Below are 22,747 nucleotides of genomic sequence, written 5' to 3'. Positions count from 1 at the left end.
TCTAATTCTGTTTTATCTAATTCTGTACCTTCAGCTTTCCCTAGCACAGCTGGGGTAGAGTGGAGCTGATAATAAGTCCAAATGACCAGGCTGATGTTTCTGTGTATTTAATTAGGTGCTTCCACTGTTCATTCCTATTCGATACCCTCAATTCTGTATGTATCCCAAAAACTGGTTCTTCAGAGAAAGACGCGATTTAAGTAGCCTCAGTTATGTGTGATGTATTATGTCAGACCCAAGGTTCCCTAAACACCAGTCTCGGTGGAAGTAGCTGGCTCATATAGTTGAAGAATATACGCAGATGTCTTTAGCATGTTCATATAACTTATAAGGTAGTGTGATCTAAGAACTTCTTTAATTACCATAGTTTCTTTGCTCCATAATCAGAAGTTCTGATTCAATGGCAAGCCCTCCTTTCTTATCAGTGAGTTGAATAGATGGGCAAAAGATGAATGCACACATAGAGGCAGAAAAAGAGGATATCATTTCCAGAAAATAGGGTGATTTCTTGCAAATCACTTAGTCACTACTATGAGGAAATTCGAGGGGGATCAGAAGTTCTATTAACCTCAACACCACGGGAAGAGGAAAACATGGCTAAGGTGTTCCATTAGGTAGCAAAAGAAGAGAAGAAAACCAGAAGATGGGACCAATAGAGAAAGAACAAAATATCAGGGTAGGTGGTGAGGAAAGAAGAGTGCAGAAACCTGGATGGACACAGAGCAGCAGCTCCTAACAACTGCCTGAGGTTCCACTCAGGTTACAACCTGGATCATATTGTTACTGAACCAGGTTTTTTAAAATAATTAATTAATTAATTTATTTTTGGCTGCGTTGGATCTTTGTTGCTGCGCATGGGCTTTCTCTAGTTGTGTGAAGCAGGGACTACTCTTTGCTGCGGTGCGCGGGCTTCTCATTGCGGTGGCTTCTCTTGTTGGGAAGCACTGGCTCCAGGCGCACGGGCTTCAGTAATTGTGGCACGGGGCTTCAGTAGTTGTGGCACATGGGCTTTAGTAGTTGTGGCGCACGGGCTCTAGAGCGCAGGCTCAGTAGTTGTGGTGCACGGGCTTAGTTGCTCCGCGGCATATGGGATCTTCCCGGACCAGGGCTCGAACCCGTGTCCCCTGCATTGGCAGGCGGATTCTTAACCACTGCACCACCAGGGAAGCCCTGAACCAGGTTTGTTTTGCCCATGGCACAGCGTACCAAAACGCTGGGATGCTGAGGTTTCAAGCAAAGCAAACAGAGGAGGGAACAAATCTCAAACCCGCATCCCCACCCAAGGCAAGGGGCTGGGGTATTTATGGGATAACTGCATAAGGAAGCGGGTTGGTCTGAGGTATGGGGCTCGTGGGGCGCGTGGGGGCCATGGGGAAAAGTGATTGGAAGAAGGTGCGGTAAATGTCCTTCTGCCCAGCTGTAACTAATTACAGGCCTCGGCGCCTTCAAAAGGTCACCGAGAGGACACTCACGCATGCCCAGTTGAGGGGTTGGTCATCCGATCCAGTCTTAATCATCTCAGCTGGAATTAGACACAGCTGACGCCAAGTTCCTGGAAAACCACTCCCGCAAACATCTTATAGTTTAGGCTGCGAGCCGAGTTCCAAAACAACCTAGATTAGGGAAGGCAGGTGAAATGGATTTAACCCGTGCTTTCGATATGCTTTTAGGTCATGTTTTCCTTTTAATATAAAACCAAGGCTGTTCATTTGAAAAGGCTAGTTGTTGTAATTATTTAAAAACAATCGTATTGCTTAGCCACTCCAAGAAGTGGTGAAGGAACCAGGTTAGAAAAAGTCAGTGACACTGTATCTTGCAGTACAAGTTTGTGGAGCTTCTAGGAGCAGGTTAAGGTAAGTCCCCAGTGTTTGGAGGCAGACCCTCAACAGCATCTCACTGTTAATGTTTCATACTAAGTTAAGATTCAGGAGGTCAGCACCACTAGGCGACAGTGCAAGGCTCCTGAGGAGATGGAATGAAGGGCAGGTGTTCTCCCGAGCTCTGCGGGACCTTCCAATAACACTTTGCCCTGACAAAGGGGAACTGTCGTCCCCAAAAGGCAAAAACTAAGAAATTCTAAAGACACATAGGATGTTCTCTCATAAAAATCATTTATTGGCACACCAGAAATATCCATCTGTTCTAGTACAGTAGCTGTATGCATCTATAACTGCAATTCTGTGTAAACTATGTGTTACCGGTCACTAGAAATCTAATTAGCAGGATGAATTTAATAAGGAACAAGAGTAACTATGAGTCTACAGCGGCCCAGCCATCGAGTCTCATTGGAGAATAAATCATATATCAAATTAGTGTTGGCCTGCAACAGAATGTTTCTGTAGCCAAGAAAAACCAAGGTGGACACAAATAGGATAGCACCCATTCAATAAATCAGATACACTTAACTAGAAAAACACCACAGCTGATAGAAATAATCTAAATAAAGTAAGCCCAAAAGTAAATTAGTAGCTATTTACATATATTACTTTTTGCCCAAACTTTGTTAGCTTTCCCATCCTACCTCTTCCCTTTTGTTATTCTTGTTTTTTTTTTTTCATGGTGAATTTGTTGGCTCCCTGGCAAATATTTAGATAACTAACCAGAACCTCTTTCTAGGTGCTACATTTTCTAAAACTTCATGTCAAACAAAAGGATCTGAAGGGTAGCTTATATAAGTCTATCTCTACATGGAAGTAATAAGCTTATTCTTCTGCTATCCATCATAGCAATGACCTACAATTTCACTTCCTCCCAAACATTATTTGAACAATTCCAGAAAGTTGGGTTGTGAATGGCAGCAGAGAGGATGGATTGTTCATTTGTAACAGGCACAGATAGTGAGTCTACACGGAGACAAGCGCATTAATCCTGAGAATGTGAATGCTGTGAACTGCAACTTAAGATCCTTCGTTATGGACAATGAGTCCTCCTCCTTCTGGTCATTAATTTTTTTTCACATTTATTTTTAAGGCTTAGTATCATCGCAGTATTAACAAATAAGAATGCTGACATCATTTCTACCAAAAAAGGACTCTGTGGTGAATGGCAGCAGGTACCATAATTAAAATAGCACAGTTGAAAAGGCATTGAGTTGGTATGTTTCTGGTGCTATGGCCAGAATGTATGGATTTTTTTTTTTTTTCGGTACGTGGGCCTCTCCCTGTTGTGGCCTCTCCCGTTGCGGAGCACAGGCTCCGGACACACAGGCTCAGCGGCCATGGCTCACGGGCCCAGCCGCTCCACGGCATGTGGGATCTTCCCGGACTGGGGCACGAACCCGTGTCCCCTGCATCGGCAGGCGTACTCTCAACCACTGCGCCACCAGGGAAGCCCCAGAATGTATGGATTTTTAGCATCATTCTAGGGGATCTGAAAGATCTTACCAATGAGCCTGTTTGGCCCTTGTTTATTTCCTTCCTAACACTAATAACCATTTGTAATAATTTTATTTTTGGTTTGTTCTCCTAGGACAATATAAGCTCCAGGAGGGCAGAGACCACACCTGTGTATTCACCACTCTGTCTCCATTGTCTAGAACAGTGCCTGGTCCAGAATCGGTTTTCAATTAAAAACTTGTACAAATCATGAAGTCCCCTGCCCTGCCTATATTTAGAGACCTTCCAATTTCATTCAGTGACCAGGGTTTTTGGCCTGTCCTAATGACCTAGCTGTCCTGTGAGCCTACCCCTTTGTCTTTGTGTAGTCGGGTTGCTGATATTTTTGTGCTTCAGTGGATAGTAAAACTTTTCATTGCTGAAAAGACTAGCTTTGCAGAGCTAACGCTGCACGAGAGGTCACAGGGCAAGAACATTCTAAACGGCAAACCCCAAATTCAGCTCATTCTTCCTTACCTCTCCCTACTACCTACCTCTTTGACAGAAAGTTTAAGAAAAAAGTTATCAGGAGAATTTTCTCTTGGCAGTACCAGTTCAGGAAGTCACCAATGACATGATCAAAGGAGAAAGAAAAGATAACTCACCTACATACAAAAAATAATGTAAATAAAAGCAAAATCTGGCTGTGGAAACAAAGTGACATGGTGGGCTGTCTAGGTCTTCCGTTGGTTAGAATTGCTGAACGTGGAAGAAAAAGCAGGCTTTACAGCAGTAGAGAGGCTGGAGGGAAAGGGGGGCTGCGGGGTGTGAGGACCGGCATCTCTCTCCTCCTCCCTCTCCCTCCGGCTCTGGCTGAGCTCCTTGCTGTTGCTTTCAGGTGGAGGTAAGAACAGGCAGCTGGCGCCTCCACAGCACATCTTTAGGCTATTGATGCTCTGCTGGAGTAGCAGTCGGGGACTGGGAGCCCCGTGTGAAGCGTGACCTGTGGGAAGAGACTGTGAGTCCCGAAGGCACTGCAGGATCCCCCCCTGCACCTCTTCCCCAGAGCACAGCGGATCTGTTCCTCACTCAAAAGGGGATCTGTTCGGTTTTCTGTAACATCTATTCTGGCAGGCATTAAAGAGAATTCTAGTAGAGTTCAGCCTGTGCTAAGAACCTGGCCACCATGCTGGGCTCCCCACTCTTGGAGACACTTGATAATATGGTTCGCAGCCACTTGCTTCTTCAAAGGATTCTGGGGAGGTTGTGTTCCTATGACTGAAGACACAGGCATTGATCTGAAGGTAGAAAAGCCTGTTGGCCACACGGCAGTGATCACTGCCATGTCCATGGACAGAAAGCAGATACGCAGACAACCCTTCCCCTATTATTTGTCCACTAGTTATTGCAGTTAGGATAAGCCTTTCATTTAGGGATGGACTACAGGATTGCCAGGTATGAAGAAACGTGGGCACTTATTTAGTATTTCACTGAATTTTGTCCAACCTCATACTTCAGCTGCACGGACCAGGCTAGAACCATTTCATGCACTGCTGTCTGTCATCTCTCCCCTTCTTGTCTTGTCCCTGTCTTCCCCAGCCCAAGAGTCTTTCTCTAAAGATACTCAGAACATCCTGGAAACCCCTAAAGAGCATCGAGTACAATATTCTTTGCAAGGGAAATGAAAATGTGGAAAACTTTGAATGAGGGTTTTCTAAGACACACTTCTAGGGAAATCCATAGCTTTCTTTTGTCCAATGTAGAGGCTGCACTCTGATTGATTAGATTTCAGCCGTCCAGAAAAACCCATCTAGTTGCAGCAAGACAGAAGGGCAGAGGTCACTGGCTTGCAATCAGTTCTACTGCACATACTGATAAACAACAATGGATTTTTTAAAGAGCTCCCAAGACGTGGTTTTATATAGAGCAAAAATCACCAGCAGTGTTTTGATTCTCAAGCACTATCTATCCTATCGTAAGACAGCCATTTGCTGAATGAGGGTCACAGTTGATGATGAGTTCTAGCTCAGGATGGAAGTGAAAGCTCCCGTCCCGGCAGAGGCTGGCAGGGCACACCCTCCCGCGTGGCTCTGATCTTCTCTCCCACAGCCCCTCATCTGCCCCAGTTGCCACCTCCTGGCCCTTCCTTGCTTAAGTGAGGCCCCTTGTGCCTTAGAAACTTTGTCCTGGCTGTTCCCTCTGCCTGGAAAGCCCCACACAGCTCACTCCCTCACCCCCTTCAAGGCTCAGCTCACCTGTGACTACAATAAGGCCCACCTACGCTGACGACGCTGCTTAAGACAGCCACTGCCCTCCCAACCCCGGCACTCTTGGTCCCTTACCCTTCCCTCGGTCTTCTCTCCACTGGATATCGCCTTCTAACATACTATATAATTAACATAGCAATTGTGCTTATTATTCACTGTCTGTCTCCTATAACTAGAATGTGAGCCCTAAGAGGGAAAGATTTTTGTTTTCACTGGTAAACAACAATAGTCATAATACTTCAATAGTGCCTGACATATTAAAGGCACTCAATAGATATTTGTTTTTTTTTGTTTGTTTTTTTTTGTTTTTTGCGGTATGCGGGCCTCTCACTGTTGTGGCCTCCCCCGTTGCGGAGCACAGGCTCCGGACGCGCAGGCTCCGGACGCGCAGGCTCAGCGGCCATGGCTCACGGGCCCAGCCGCTCCGCGGCATATGGGATCCTCCCAGACCGGGGCACGAACCCGTGTCCCCTGCATCGGCAGGCGGACTCTCAACCACTTGCGCCACCAGGGAGGCCCTAGATATTTGTTGAATGAACGAATGAGAAGAACTTGTTTTTATTTACAGTAAATCATCAGTATGTGTTTTCTGTCCCCGAAGCGCCTGACAGAACTGATAAGAGTGCAGAGAAAACGCCCCAAATTTCTGAGCATCGTGCTAGCACTTCAGGCTCACACCTTCACTTCTCAGGCACTCCCGGTGCTTTGCATCAGTCATTTCATTTGTTTTCATGCCAGCTGATTCAAGAGTTTCCTTTCTACTAGAGGAATCTAGCTCTCAGAGGGACAATCATTAGCCAGCCACGCAGAGAATCCCAGTTTCCCACCTGCTGTTGACTAGATTGTGTCTAAATATAACCGAGGGGCTTACGCCGGTCTGGAATCATCTCACTTGTCACGTCCATCCCACCCGGCGCCCCCCCTTCCTCTGCGTCTCGGTCTGGGCCTTCCGTGGGCAGGGGCTGAGTTCGCTGCCCGCGGGCAGCCTCAGAAGCAGAGTCTGCAGCTCACCTGCACGTTCCTGTTCAGGCTGACTGCCGGGAAGAACAGCCCTTCCACGTTCTCAAACGCGATGGGACCTTGCTGATCGTCGTTGATAAAAAATGTCAAGTTTTTTCTATTTAAGTCTAGGAGGACCCCGATCGTGGCCCCCTTTGTGATCCCTCCCTCAGTTCTGTGGGAAAAGAAAACATGGGGTTTCACTTGCCTGTCTTCATTCTAGAAGCTTCCCGTTTTGTATGGTTAAACCAGTATTTTTTAACTTGTTTAAAAGTATTGTTCCTCATCCCCACCCCAGGAGCCTTTTAAAACATTTTTCCCCCTAATTGCCCCATCTCACTTACAATTTTAATACTGCAGATATACTGTGTATCTGCTGATGGGCTGTACGTATATCTGTGCTTTATATATATAAAAAGTAAGATCTTTTGCTCGCTCCCTGGAAAACCAATTTTCACTCCCCTGTTGAGAATGTATAGGTTCACCGCGCTGCTCTGCTGTTGCTGAGAGTGAACTCCTTCATACAGGGTCTCTACACGCAGTTGCCTGGTAGAAAACAAAGCATCAAAGGCCAAGAGCAAAAAGTAGCCTTTGGGCTATCAGAGCTCTGCCTAGAGCTGGGTCTCACGCTTTGCACATATGGTGTGCATTAAACATCATTAAATACAAAATGATTTAATTTGAAAGTCAAAGAAGCACTTAAGCTGAACCTAAAACACATGCATGAATAATTGGATTTGGGCCCTTGTGCTCTCCATGAAACAGAAAAGCTCATTCCAGAAAGATGGTAATTTGGGGCATGCTGAATTTGAATGGAGAAGTTGGAGGCTCTTCATAAAATGGCAACACCGAAGAAGAGGAATCTCCTCTCTGTAAGGTGAAATAATTAATTATACTGTAGGAGGTGGAGTGACTGTCATTTGACCACGAATTGTGTCTTACGCTTCCATTGATGGTTTCACAAAAGCCATTAAGCATGGGTGATCAGATTTGTCTTTTTCCTCCTCTTTGAGAGCTAGCAATACTGAACTTCAGCCTCATCTCAGCAGAGCACAGAAATGTTAGAGTGTTGCTCTTCCCCGGGCTCGCAGAACACAGACTGCACATAGTGGTTAAAACACAGGGGTATCAATTTCATCTTGGAAATTCACAGCTTCAGCAATGAAGGCACTGGTGACATGCAGTTTGCATGCAAGCAGATGTGCTCTGCCTTAAGAAAGTGTTTCTCTGCGTAGTGTGGCAGTTGTGTTATTACTCACTCCTTCACTCCAAAATAAAGAAGCTAAAAGGGAAAAGTAAGCGTGGTACATGGCATCAGGGATCTGGTGACAGAGGGTCCCCCCAAATGTGAATTACTGAAGACAATGGTTTATATACATCTAGTAGGATTTGATATCAGGCTGGAATGGCATGTGTGCTCACTTCAAGTGATGGTGAATAATACACACTGAACGCAGATGTATAGAAACTATCCAAGGGAACAGGCAGTGAAGGCCCTAGGAGTCCTACTGGCTAGCAAAGGGGCAGTGATGAGCATACAGAAAAAGCTGAGACAGTGGAGTCCACTGCCTACCACTGCCTGACTCACTTTCCTTGTGATCCAACTGAATACAACTGTATTTTTGTTTTTTTTCCCAGAGACACCAATGAGAATGTATCCTGGGGAAATCTTTGAGAATAAGGTGGACCTGGATCCATAAAAGACACTTCTCTACCTAGGAAACTTGTGACAAATACATTTGAGGAAGAAAACACAAACCAAATGAAAAAGGAGGTCTAGAAAAAATATGATAGCATGGGTCAAATTCTACTTGCCTATATTTTGGTGTTAAAGGAAAACCTTTACCTCTGTTCTCTTTCCCCAGCAAACTGGGTACTCTGAGTCCATACGATAATAAGAGAGTTCTTCAAGTATGAAACTATCCAAATTGGCATCCATACGACTTAGTTTAATGAATGGCTACTATTCTGAGAAGTGGCATTGATAATAATCATAATAAGAAGAACAGTGGCTTCTATTTTCAGGTGGATGGGAGGCATTTTTGCATGATTCATGTAATCGTGGGAACATTTATGCATGGAAAAACATGATTTTCCTAATTGGTGGACTTGGAAACCGATGTTCAGAAAAACTAAGTGTCTTGTCCAACAGTGCTTCTCTGGTTAAGTTGTAAGTCTGGATTTTAGAATCCTGGAATGTTTTTCTATAATACATATGCATGAGGATTCTTAGTTTCCAGCCCTGGGTGGAACGTAGCAATGAGGGACCTAGGAAAGTACTCATGTCTCTGTCATTATGCAAATAACATAAAATAAAACTCCAGGATGGACTCAGCCAAGAGCAGTAGGACTTCTACTTCGTAAACATCGCCTGCCTGTCTTTCTTCACGTTGTCTGTTTAACAGGTCTCTGAACTTGGGCTCTCGTTCTCGACCGGAAGCCAACATGAAGCAGGCGTGGCTGGGGGGTAGGGGCTGCGGGGTACCTGTTGGTGTGCGAGTTGTTGTGCATGAACCAGCTCCGGTTATTGTCCACATACATCGCCCAGGCTTTGTCGTCCTTTCCTAACATCACATCCTTCATCACGTTGGCGCGAGCCACACCAAAGGCAGGGTCTGGGTGGTTGTCATAGCGATCCACCGTGAGCTCCCAGTAATGGACACCTTTGGAGAAGCCAGTCTTCCCCAGCACCACCCGGTCATCGTAGCTACTGCAGGTCACAGTCAGGTTGTCATTGGAGAAGATGATGTCAGAGTGCGCCGAGCCAGGGTCAAAAGCAAACCAGGCCACTGGGAACAACAGAAGGGAGGGCGGTTACTGAGACGGACCCACTGAGCTCACACCATAACGCACGCCTGGGCCGGAGAGGAGCGTCTTGTCCCGTTTGCATGCTTCCATGCGGGAAGGAGGTGTCCAGGGCCAGAAGGGGCTGTGAGTGAGCAGACAGTGGGCACTTCCTGGGAGCTAGGGCTCCCTGCGCCCAGAAGCAGATGGAGGACACACGACCGATTTAGCAGGGGTTACCCGGCTCAGCCTGCACTCCCAGCCGGGTGATCTGGGAGAGCAGTGGCATCGATTTTTGAAGGTGCAAGCCCCTTCACCTGGTGACTGGCAGAACAGTACACCAGAGACATAAGGGGAGAGGGATGCGCTAAGATGCCTCCTGTGTAACCCTGAGACGGGGAGGCTAGGAGCTAGAGTCCTAGATGGAGGAGGGATAAAACACACTCAGTGAAACAAGGAAATATCCCTTCTGCAGAAGTGCTCATATCTACTCGTTTTGAAAATTTCCTCAGTGTTAGTGAAAGCTCAAAAGCTTCGAAGCTATCAGGAACAGAAACTAATTTTCATGAGTGATTGTGACTTGGATGTAAGACAGGTTGCTTCCTTCACCACAAATGCAGTTTCCGTGTTACTCCTAAAACTACCGTGTAAAACGTTTTGGACCTTAGGTGTAGATGGAATGACGTCTTTGTACGCAGCGCTGTGCCCAAGTTCTAAATGTCACCTGCCCAGAACTTGCTCTGGACAGACGAAATTGCTGATTTTTCAGATCCGTGAGCCACCACACATGCACTTTGGTCTTTGCTATTTGTAACAGAATAAGGTTATTCCATACCTGCCAACAGCTTTTTAATATCAACTGTTGTCATTCCAAGTGAAAGGCATGGGAGAGAGAAATAGGAAGCAAAATTGACATTGATAAGAAAACATGTCTCTTTTGATAGACTAATACCAAAAAAGGGCTCAGTTTAAAACTGCATACACTACTCAGTTTAAAACTGTTTCGGTCTGATTAGTACCTTTGCCCACAAGTGCTCTGCTTATAAAGAGTGCTTTGCATTGATGTACAAGAAATCTGGAGGAAAAGTAATCTCTGAGGCATAAAATTTAAAAATACAGACTCATTTTTCTGCGTATGTGAGAAACTGCTATAATGGGATTTGAATGACAATTAGACAATTTTATTGACATAGAATAAGCTGCCACCATTTATTTTGTGAAGAGAGTGGAGCATACCAAGCACATAAGTAAAAGAGAACAATTACAATAGGTATACTTGCCTAATTGAGAGTAAGGTGCAGATTGTGTCTCAAAATTGCATCCTATAAAGAGATACTACACATCAAAGCTATGAAACAACAACCAGGTCAATAAAAATTATTTGTATACATGTAAAAAGCACCAGCTGAAGAGAGTCACCAGAGGCCTGATTCATGAAAAACCAAAGCCCTTTCTGTATTAGTTTACTTGCCTGGGTAAAAATTGCCTCTCTGCTCTTTCAAAATGACTAGTACACCTTTTTTTTTTTTTTTTTTTTTTCATTTAATAAAGTCTCCTCCAATTGTTTCTAAACTGTACAGCTTAAATTTTCATCATCTTCCAAGTTTAATCTTTTCCACTAAAGTTTCCATATTCAGAAGAAAATGAGAAAAATTCATCCAACTGAAATGGAGAAATCCCTGAATCTTGATAAAACTCCATTCTACATCACTATTCCATGTACTTCTAACTCTGGTTATGCCCAGAGGCCTTTGCTGTGACTTAGGCTCAAGCCACATGATAATTATATAACTAAATGTGTAATGTAATCCCTATGCTAATACATACATCTGGTAATTATTAATAATGACATGAATTAAATATGAAATAAATATGAAAATGACCTCATCTCTTTCTTGGATTATTTTACTACACGAGTCCTTTTCACCTAAGGGGGGAAGGGGGTGGGAGTGACCTCAGAGATGTACTGGAATCACTTGTGTGACTTTTGCAACCATCTCCCTCTTTCCCTAACATACCCTTACCTACTCCATGAGAAGTTTCATCAGGGTGGATGAAGCAGTCGTCTTAAAATGTTCAAAGGTGTGTGAACTACAATTTCAAGTGCTGTCAGTGACTGATCTAGGAAATGTGTTTTTGATGAGCACCAGGGTATCTCCTAGAAAGGATCATTTAATGTTTTTTCAATTCAGTAAGGCCCTTATGTGCTAAATAAAGGATAATACACTGAGTTAAAAGAATTTTAGAATTAAGAAAGCACCTTAGAAAGGACTAATGATTGAATTAAAAACAAAATGTAAAGATTATGATCTTACTTTTGGTTTTTTTCTTCTCTGGGATGAATTGATATGCAGAATAATCGTTTTCTCCAACTCATGGCTGAATACTTATGTTTAGTTTATATCAAGTATCACTTCAATTCCTATTCACAGGTTAGAACTTAGTGAGTATAGAACACCTGGAGTTTTAAAACTGAATCTGATATCCAGCTTTGGAAATAAATTTGTAGAATCTGAATAGGGCTTTTAAATTTTTTAAATGAATCATGCCTTGTGCAAGTCTTTTTCAAAACAAGTTTTCTGAAATCTTTTTTACACGACTTTAAACACACCATCGTACATTTAAGTTTCAACGATACAACTAGAACAATGGTGTCAAATACAGCCATCAGATATCCCCAAACCCACATATTTTATTCTTGAGACAATATACATTACAAAGACTATAACAATATTTCAGTACATTAGACACAAAACGCTTCCATAACAAAGCATGTTTAAAAGCCAATAGCGCACAGAAAAACAGTAAGAAACATAAAAACACAAAGAAAAATGTCATTTTAAAGAGAGCTTGAAGTCCCTGCATCCTTTTTGCACTGTCATGCTGTGGCCTTCTTCATTCCAGGATGTGGGATGAGCAAACAGAATAAAATAACAAACAAAAGAAGCCTTTGGAAATGTGAAATGTGCATCATGTGTATCCCTGATTACAATATAGCCCTGAAGAGATCAAATAGGACTGCAGTTTAGATATTTTAAGATTCTATTGGCTAGACAGAATTCATGGCATAGTATCACTAGTCCAGCTTTCTGAAATCAGCCTGAAGCCGTGTCACAACCCTCTTGGCTGTGGGAAACTTCGGGAGGCCAGAGTTTTCAGTGACTCCCATCTTTGGGCCTTAGGCTAGTTGAGGGTTTCTGATTTAGCTGGTGGTGGTTCCTCCCCTTTGCTTAGAAAAAAATCAGCCATGACCCCGACTGTCTGACCAGTGAGCACAGGCTTCGGCAGGAAATACTTTCACTTTCTGCTCTCTGGTGTGTCTGCTTTGTATGATGCATTCTGCTGCTGGCAAGTTTTTTACTTTTATTTTTTCAATAAAGATCTCTTGAGTCTATGTTTAATCAGACCACTCCAGGCTGGATGCACTGATCCAGTCTCCCAGACACAGCTGGTTTCCTGGATACAGCAGGGTTGCAAACCTCCATACTAAGGCCACAGCCTCCACTCAGCCAGCACCTGCACGTGCTATGCTATTGCATGTGATGACAGAGCAGGTTTCCCATGGTGGTACCAGCTTGTGCAAAAAGAACAACTTCACTCATCACTTTCCGACACCATTATATACATTGACCACAGCTTGGTGGTTGGTCCTCACACCACACACACAAGAATGCCACAAAGCTCCATCATCCAAATGCTCCTCATACCGGAAGCAGGCCACAGACATAGAGACTAGCTCATCACCCTCTGCACGCACATGGACGCCAAGAACGAAACAGGTATTCAGAGATGCCTTCAAGGCACAGAGATCAAGGGGAAAGGTCAGACGAGCTCAGCTCACCCGGTGCATTGAGAGACTGTAAAGAGGAATGCAAGCTCAGCTGATGGGGTGAGGATCGGAAATCAAAGTAGGATCTCCTGGGGAAGCTGGGTTGTAGATTAAGGGTGGAGGAGAAAGGACTCATTCTACGGAGCGGCAATCTTTCCGAAGGCACTGGAAAAGGGACTGTCTGTTCTTCTGAATCTGTGTCTAAATGTAAGATCAATGCAAACTAGAGATCAGAAATCTGCCACCTGCTGTGCACAGTTTTCCCCAAGACCTGCCTTACGAATGCATTTTCACAAAGCCTCATCCACCCCATAGTTGCCAATGTGGTTTGAGACTGGGAGGGAATTCTCGGCAGGTCGGAACACATGACCAGAGGATACTTCAAATATCACAGACAATTGTTTTCTCTTCTCCCAATTTTTAGTGGTAGAGAAAGTATTGGAAGTTTCCGTTTAATTAAATATCTTTAGAGTTGAATTTAGAAATCTTAGAGGTAAATTTTACCCATTGATGACCAAGAGGAGATTAATACTTCACCCTCTCCAGCTCCCTTGGATGTTACTACCTGTACAACAATGGCCTCTTAAAGAGTTTCTATTTAGGAGGTGATGATTTTGACCAACTCTTTGCTGTTCCATATTTTCCCTTTTGTCTCTTATTTTTTCCGTTTCTAAATGGACGAGATGGTTTTTCTATACCAGCACACTCAAGACTTGCTCTTTGAATAGGAGAGGAAGATAGGGCTGAACAAGTAATCAGGGAAGGAGCCTTACCTTTGTTTCTGCATTAAGATGACACCCTAGGGATGCCCTTGAACATCTCTGGTTCTCTAACAATAAACAGACCATGGGCAGTGGTGAGGTGCATTTGTGGCAAAAATGTCTTTATTTTCAGATAGTCAGGTCTGGCATGAAGATCACTATTATCCCAGAGTAAGGACATATCAATTACTTGATGTGGTTCTAACATTTAGAGTAATTTAGAGGTAGTTCCTCTAAATTACTAAAATCATTCCTTTCTCTTTTGTTGAACAATAGGTGGTTGTATGCAGTAGGGTTATCTGGTCAGAGACAGATGTTTTACCAATAGGGGCCTTCTTAGAGCTCAGTTTGATAGTAATAATTTAGGAAATACAGATGGCCTGATGGTAGTATTCTATGTCCAAAACCAAGGAACTTTCTTCTCATTGAAAAAATAATTTTGTTTTGGTGGCCAGAGAGTGTTCCTGGGAATATTTTTCTGGTGTGAGTCTGTTAGCATGTTCCTCTGGGTTGAACACATCCTTATCCTATCCAAATGCTATTCTGTGCATGCTCAGTGGAGCACATGTGTGCAGAACGGGATTCTATTTGAAGAGCTCAGAGCAAGGGCATTGGTGGAGCATTTCAGCTTAATACTGCCAACCCAGTCTCATTTTCATTTCTGAACATATTAAAATTAGCTTTTCAGGCTTTAGACTTATCCTTGGGGGAAATTTTTTTCTTTTCCTTTTTTTCTTTTTTACAGAAAAGTGTAAAGCAGATTTTCAGAGAAAAGAAATGGCTACTTATGGAGTTAAGGCTCTGTGTTTCCAATAATAATACATTCCAATTTTCTTCTACCTAAACTTCAAATGGTTTGGGTAATTTGGCATGTGTGATCATTTCCTTGCTCAGAAATGATTTACATTATAATGATCTCAGGGGGGAATCAGTCTTTTAGTTTAATGGAAAAATTTGAAAGACAATTGCACAGCACCACAAACTGATATGGGCTTCTTTTAGGGAGAGAATTTACAACTATATTTATCTCAGTAAAATATTTTTAACAAGAATTTGCTTGGAAATGTGTTTTTCACCAAGTAATAATAATTAATTCATTATATTTAAAATACTTGTTGCCCTGAAAACTAAGGGAAAGGACATATACAGTAGAATGAATTTCAGAGTATATTGAACTCTCGAGTAATCATCTGAAAGCCAGTGAAGAGACATGTACTGAATCCAGACTCAGGGAGCATATCCAATCCCGTCATACTCACCTTTTCTATTCTCAGCACCAGGAAGAGGCACTTAGAGTTGGTGATGGCACCACTCTGCAGGATGGGGCTGAGGGCAGCTATGGTTATTCATGGGATTAATAACTTGACACTAAAATGGTTAGCTTTTCTATCCTTTTATGTAGATCCGTTATTTATTGATGACCCAGTTGTCCCTGACTCATCTCAATCTTGAACCATGCTCTCTATTCAAGCAAGCTGATTTAATATACATATTACCCAATCACTCCATCTCTGTCTCTGAATTTTTCCCACCTATGGCCTCCCATACCCTACCAGCTGGGCTCTTACCCCATTTTCTCTAAGAAGCTCCTAAAAAAAACTTCCTACCTTGTCATGAAAATTGTCCAAATGAAGTGCAAGAGAGCACTTTCCACTTGATCCCAGCAGACTCTTTGTGCCCTTCCCCATGGGCACATGGTGCAAGTGTTGGGTCAGTTGCCTACAGGTCATCTAAGTCACTTGATATTACCTTAGGTTGCAGGAGTCTTAGAGGGAAGACACTTATCTCGATAACATCTGAGCAGCAATCACAAGCTTCCCCTTGAAGTCCCCTAGGTTGAGGACCTCATGGCCTCCAGGCAGCCCCCTCCTGTTTGTAGTTATTGCTTACATTGGTCTGGATATATCTCTCGTAGCATTACTATCTGGGGCCATACAGAACAGTGCGCTAGTTCTTCAAATATTTGAGAGCAGTCACCGGTCCCCTTTAAATCATCCCTTTTCTGGGATAAATAGAATCGATTTCCACCCTTTCTTCTAGAGTGTGGATTTCAAATCTTTACTCTCCTCATTGTGCCCCTCTGGACATGTTCAGAGACATGAACCAAAGACAGTAAGACAATATTGGGAAGAGTGGTGCCACACCCATGTTTAGCCAAATCACACAACTAACATTGAGCCTACACATAGCTAACCAAGAGTGTATTCTGTGTTATACCCAGGATGCAAAAAGGATGTACATCCCACTTCCTTACCTCTCCTTCAAAGCACAATTACTGAGATCTGGAGAAGGCTTTTCAGCCATTAATATTCTGTTAGTCACGACAAAGAGGAATAGGGTTAGTGCTTTTTTCAGAATACATGATATGAAGCTATGTTTCAGGTCATAGCTAATAACCAGGATAACTGTTATTAATTTTTCATGTAATTTTTCACTGGAGGAAGAAAAATAGCCCCTTCAAAGATTTTTAATTTCTTGTCACGTTTCCTCACATGCAGTGATCCTGTCTGCTGAAGAGCTTTGCGGAGCAAAAGCAGTTTAGCAGCAAAGAGCAATGGGAAACAGAATGCCAGTGGAATACTGGTGTGGCAGCTCCGGGCATATCAGTGGCTCTGGGATGAGGCCTGTGTTATAATGGGAGTGTGACAAGACACACCTTCCCTCAGCTCGGTCAGTGACCATCACTCTCCTCTTGCCTTTGCCCGGACTACTTTCCCTTCCCACCTGGATTGGCTGGACGCTGGAGTTGGGGCCTCTGCTTGAAAGAAGTAATCAAGAATTATCAAAGCAAAGATTGGCTGGGGACCACACTTATTATTTACTGACTTTTGGGTTTGAGGCAAAAAAAGAATATTTAAGTGGTGTGCTCCTTTTTTGTCTTACTGTATATTTATTTTATTTGTTCATTAGCAGACATTGCATTAAACCTGAACAGCTGGGAAATGGGACACATGAAGTTGGGAGGAGAACTGACCGTATTTAGAGAAAATCTGTATCTTATACTACGAATTGGTTTTTATATTTCTGAGGGTAGAATTTCTTGACTGATTCCAACATGTACAGTGCACTAAAGATTTCTACAGATGTGGAATATTTGGAAATGTAAAGTACAGTCTTTGAGGTATTATTTTTGGAATTCAAAGAGGAAAGGTAAACTGACAGGGATTCCATATGCTAACCCAGCTTCTTTTGTGCTCTGGTAGAATTCTTGGTTATCTTCCTGTCTGGCAGTGAACAGCTTCATAATTTAAGCAGTCCTTGGATGCTGGTTCAACAAGATGGTTGTATTTCAGAGTACAGTAAGGCAAGATATGTCACTAAGAGCTGCACAAGCAGCGTTAAAGATGAGTTTCAGTTCAATTATAAACCAGCTGTAAAATAATTTGCTTTTGTTGGGAAGATTTTAAAAGAGACAAATAAATGAATGAAGGGGTTGAGTGTCCTTAAATGATCTAATAAGCATCGAAAGTCACAGTTATGTCCCACTGGTACATAATTTACAGTGAAAGGTGGTATTATAATCTTTCTTAAGTGTGGCATTAACTGCAGTTGAGAAGTGAGAAACACTTCCGTTCTGAAAAGCTCCTTTTAAAAGAAGAAACGAAACAGCCTTTTTCCACCCTTGGGACACCAAGACCTCCACTCCAATTTAGAACACCAGGGCATTATTTATAAGGAACTATCATCAGAAGAACTGAAAATTCCTATATTTCAAAGAGATACAAAAGATTCCAAAGGACTAAACTGCTCCCCAGAATGTCAAGTGCAAAGCACATTCTCCAAAAGTGAAAATAGGGTTTGGATCCAATTTGGTCCTACGGAAAATCAGGCAATTCTCTGGGATGTCGTGCACGTTGTCAAAATTAAAAGGAGCAAAAGCACCTCTTTTCTGGGCTCTGAAAGCTGTCACGATGCCTCTCACCTTGGATTTCATAAAATCTACCCGGATTTGTTCAGGTATGGTTTACCTACCTTGAGGAATTTGTCCTGGAAATGCATATCCCTCTAACTAGATACTTTTAATTGGGGCTGCGGGGACGGCTCTGGTGCTCGGAGTCATGAAAACTAGAGCCGAGGCAGAGTGGACCATACGCTTTTCCTTGTGTGACCCTTTACCGGCTACTTCCTACTAGTGTTTAATTTTCAGTGTCACAGGCAACCTCTGAGACCCACTAGAACCCCTGGGGGAAGCAGGAGGCGGCTACGCCAGTCCATAGCATTTCCTGAAATAGTAACAGCTTTCGGCTGTGATTTTGAAGAGAGAAGCCACAGACGAAAACCAGGGGGTATTAACTGTAAAGAACTTAGAGGTCATCTGCTCTAAGTCTATAGTTTTAGAGACAAAACAATCCCCCCACCCCAAACAAAACCCTGAAGTCCAGAGAGATTAAGGGACACATCTAAGTCACACTGCCAGCTATGATGGGACAGGATAAGGGCCACAGGCAGATCAATTCCTGGTAGATAAAATTTGGGGGCTGACAAGGCCATTGCTCTTTTGTGCCTTGGAAATGTATAAAAGGTAAGGTCGGTGCTATAGGCCATGGGGCACATTCCAGTGGTCTCAGGGGTGACCAAGGATTGTGTGGGGGACCTAATTATCATTCTCCACGCCCTGCATTATACTGAGGATGAATCTTTCTTGTCTATATAGAGTGGTTCCATGGACTGTGGTGGTTAGGAATTGAAAAGCAACTAAGTCACCCTCCCCTTTGGGATTCTGACCACACAAGGTGGGCGGGCTGAGATGAGATGAGGTTCTTTTTCCCCCACAAGGTTACATATTCTCTGGTGGGAAGCGGGGCAGGTGTGTGTCTCAGTACATTAAGGTTTAAGAGTACAGCACTTACCCTGGCCCCAAATCACTATAAAATATCTGCAAAGAGACTTTTGAACAGATGCATCTGGGGTCATTCTGGGCCTGCATTCTGCCTGCATCACTGAATATTCTCTGGGTTATTTTCTGTGATGTGTGGGACAAGAAGCTAGCACACTGGAAAGGGTGTTGTGATGCTGAGAGCCTAATGCGAAAGAAAAAGGCATTTTAATCTTTATGAATTAACACCTTCTATGTCCCCTTTTAGAAAGCAGTTTCTAACATGTGATTTCAAGAGCCCCAACCCTTTTGTTGTCATTAGATAAAACAATCCTGGAAAGCACTGGGGAGATGGCTTTTACGGCTGTTCAAGTAAGACAATGCTTGAGAGCACTTTTGCTCAGTGCTCTGAGCACCTGTGTGCAGAGAATGCTGCAATTTACAGCCTTATCTACAGCCTGATTCTCTCATGATCACTGATTATGCTCCCCACTTTTCCTCACAGTTGAGATCTGGAAGGCTGAGAGCTTCTGTGAATAAATAGCTCTGTGGTTTCAACCCGAGCAGGGCTCCCAGTCCCAGACCTCACTTGGTGGGGTCTTTCAAGGACTGCAAAGATGTGGCTCTGACATCCTTTTCCTTCCCAGGCAGCGACCCATCACTGCCAGCTGAAAGTGTCCACGTTGGAGAGAAGCTCACGCCGGGGGGCTGGGGAGCCAGAGGGAAGACATGGAAAAAGGACAGGACCCAAGGACGTGCTTGGATATTATACTGGAAATGATAGTCATTCCCACATCTCCTTCTTAAAGCAGGAATATTATTCTTTAGAGCAAAAGTCTAACATGACTGAAAGTGTTAAAGTCCTATTTCTGCCTGGGGTTTCTGGATGAACATGTGAGGCAGCTACACAGTACTGCTTTTACAAGCTGTCTTCAGACATCTAGCAAACAGACTTAGGATAGTTTTCCGTCTTTCCCTCTTTTTGGTTGAGTGCAAATAGCACTGTTTTAATGTCAGCATCAAAGTGTACCGTGCTGGGCATTGGAGCTGAAAGGCCCAGGCCTGGCACGTCATTTATCCTCTCCCAGGCTCCGTTTTGCCATATGTAGAGTGGAATAATAATAATAACACTTTCCTCATAGAGTGTGGTAGGCAGAACAATGGCCCGTCAAAAAATCTCCATGTCATAATCCCCGGAAGCTGTGACGATGGCACCTAACATGGCAAAAGGAACTTTGCAGATGTGACTGAGTTAAGGATCTTGAGATGGGAGATTATTCTGGACTATGCAGGTGGGCCCAAGGTAATAAATCACAAGGATGCTTATAAAAGGGAAACAGGAGGGTTAGAGTCAGAAAGAGATTGGAAGATGTTATGCTGCTGGCTTTGAAGATGGAGGAAGGGGCCGTGAGCCAAGGGATGCCGGTGGTTTCTAGAAGCTGGGAAAGAAACAGAACAGATTCTCCCCTAGAACCACCTCCAAGGAATGCAGTCCTGCTGACACCTCACTTTTAGCCCAGTGAAACCCATTTAGGATTCTGATCTCTAGAACTGTAAGGTGATAAATCTGTGCTGTTTTAAGCTGCTAAGCTTGTGGTAATTTGTTAAAGCAGCAATGGGAAACTAATACATAGGGCAAATCTGGAATGTTGCAGCAACAGAACAGAAGGGAGGTTTAAACAATAGCAGTGGGTACAGAGGTATAAGGTCTATATAGCAGTCTTAGAGTGAAGAGAAAAGAATCCCTCTTTTTAGGACCTTATAGTAAATGGATAGCTTTTATACAATTCCTCTGCTGGATTTCAGTATCCTAAAAATATTTGCTGGCTTTCATATTGCTGTCTATTTTCAGGGAATCTTTTAATGGGCAATGAAGAAAGTTCTTGGAAGCTCTACACAAAAATTACCATAGTATTTTTTTGGGGGGGGTACTTATACTGTAATTCCATAAAGCCTTCTGATATACTTAATACTCCTTTATCAAGAGTTCCAGAATATATACTGACTTTTAAATGTATTAGGTGGAAATCTTTCTAAAATGCATTATAGACTTTCTGACTTTCTGAGCATATGCCACGGAACGTTCTCTTTCTCTCCCCCCCACCTTTTTTTTTGGATTGTTCAGTTTTTCCAGTTACCTTCCTTGCTCGGTGCTGCCAACAGCCTCAATTCACTTCTATACCAAATTCCTTTCTCTTCTAATGTGAGGTTTCAGGTCTGCTGTGCTCTTTGCAAATGCGTCAATGAGCTCAGCGGAATTGTGCATAAAAAGAGGGAGAGCTGAGTGACACCAAGGGGTCTGCCATGAGAATAACGCAGGAGCTTCTGTGCCTGAACTCTGTCCTTTCTTTTCCTACCAATCACAGGTCATTGTTGCTTACATCTTGACTGTAAGATGACTGCCTACACTGTAGGGTGGAAATCTTAGTTCTCGAGGGGTGAGGTGGTACCGTAGTTTTAGGCACTCTGGGCCAGGTGCCATGGAGTTCAGGGAAGGAGGAAGAGTAAAGCCCGTAAGCACTGGGCAGGGCCATGCTGTATGCATCGCTGTGATCGTCAAATCGGCTCGCTCAATTAATGTTTTTGAGTGAATGAGGCCTCCTTTGCAAAGTCAGCTCAAGGCATAATTTGAAGTTTTTACCTTACCTACAGTTGTTCCCTCTGTTAGGATTTCTCTCTCGCCCTTCTCTGAGAAGTCTCTCCTCCCCTTTAGATCATGTTCATTTTCCCTGTAGTGTGTTGTATTTCATGTAGCTATTAGATGTAAGACAATCAGAATATTATGTCTATGAAAATACAAATTAAAAAACCCTCTGTTAGAAACATTTTTACTTTTAGAAGAGGCTGCTTGTTAGTCGAAATTAAACTCTAAATAGTAGAATTAAGGTGATATTAAAAGTGGAACGGCTCATACATTTCTGGTGTAAAATCTATCCGGAAAGCAATTTGCAAACGTAGATCAAGGGCTTAAAGACATTCATACTCTTTAGTCTAGTAATTCTACTTCTAAGAATATGTCCAGTGAAATGATCTTTTTCGCAAAGATTTGGATTAAAGAGTATTTTTTGCACAGAAGGTGCAACCCTCTGTGTTCTAATTCCCCTGAAGGATTGGTGAGCTGTACCTCCTCCTGTGCTGAGAAGGCTGCGTGAAGCAGTTCCCTGGCTCTGAGAGCTGAGGGAAGTCAGAGAAAGACCTTTCTCCAGCCAGATAATAGTCTCAGTGAATTTTTTGAGCACCAGGAATATTATCTTTGGTCTATCTTATTTTTTCTCCAGATTTGAAAAGAAGAAAAAAAAGTAGTCTGTTTAGGTAGGTAGAAGGAAAATAGAGAAAAATGAACAAAAATTTTTCTGTCCTATTCTCGCCCATGTCTATTTTTCTTTGGGGGTCGGGGGCAGGAGAATAGTCTCCCAGACACAGAATGAGCCCTAGAACTCTATGTATTAACAAGGCCTTGTCACATAATATTTTAAACAAATACTCTTTTGTAGATGGTTTCAGAGACCGTGACACAGCCATCACAGCTATTAAATGAATTACTTTAAAGATATATACAAGCAGGTTGTGGGCCTTATTTTAAAATTTCATTAAAATTATTAATTGCTTATAGTTAAGTTTCTTTTTAAGTCAGGGTAATTTGGTTTAGATCTGCAACTGGTCTTATTCTCATGGCTGTGTTAGGTACATTCCCAAAAACTTTGCTTTCAGGGAACTAAGCAAACTTGAACTTATATAAAAATTTGTTTTCCTTTCCTTTTCTCTTTTGATAACACATTCTTTATAATTCCATTGCATTAAATTATTTTTCATTGTTTTCCTGACTGATTCCCTTATATAAATTATGTCTTCCTTATGGTCCCCTTTCCTTCTCTCACAGTGTTTATCATAATTTGTAAGTATGCAATATTTGCATGTCTATTTCTTTAAGGCCTGTCTCTCTTCCTAGACTGTGAGCTCCGTGACAGCTGGGGCGA

The 22,747-nt window shown here is 42.9% G+C and overlaps 1 protein-coding gene across 2 annotated transcripts in view; it reads right to left on the bottom strand.

Moving 5' to 3' along the window:
* Positions 1-2,141: 2,141 nt before the first annotated feature.
* Positions 2,142-22,747, bottom strand: part of TRIM9 (tripartite motif containing 9) — a 104,682-nt gene continuing 84,076 nt past the window's right edge. For both annotated transcript variants that reach the window (XM_060096221.1, XM_060096222.1), the window contains exons 8-10: positions 9,066-9,369; positions 6,593-6,755; positions 2,142-4,317 (exon numbers count right to left, since the gene is read on the bottom strand). In XM_060096221.1, coding sequence (XP_059952204.1) covers positions 4,255-4,317; positions 6,593-6,755; positions 9,066-9,369 — 530 coding nt within the window. In that variant the 3' untranslated portion in view covers positions 2,142-4,254. The remainder of the gene's footprint in view (positions 4,318-6,592; positions 6,756-9,065; positions 9,370-22,747) is intronic.

The sequence above is a fragment of the Mesoplodon densirostris genome, chromosome 4, assembly GCF_025265405.1.
Source record: "Mesoplodon densirostris isolate mMesDen1 chromosome 4, mMesDen1 primary haplotype, whole genome shotgun sequence".
NCBI classification, from domain to species: domain Eukaryota; kingdom Metazoa; phylum Chordata; class Mammalia; order Artiodactyla; family Ziphiidae; genus Mesoplodon; species Mesoplodon densirostris.
This window is presented reverse-complemented; position numbering and strand designations above follow the sequence as displayed.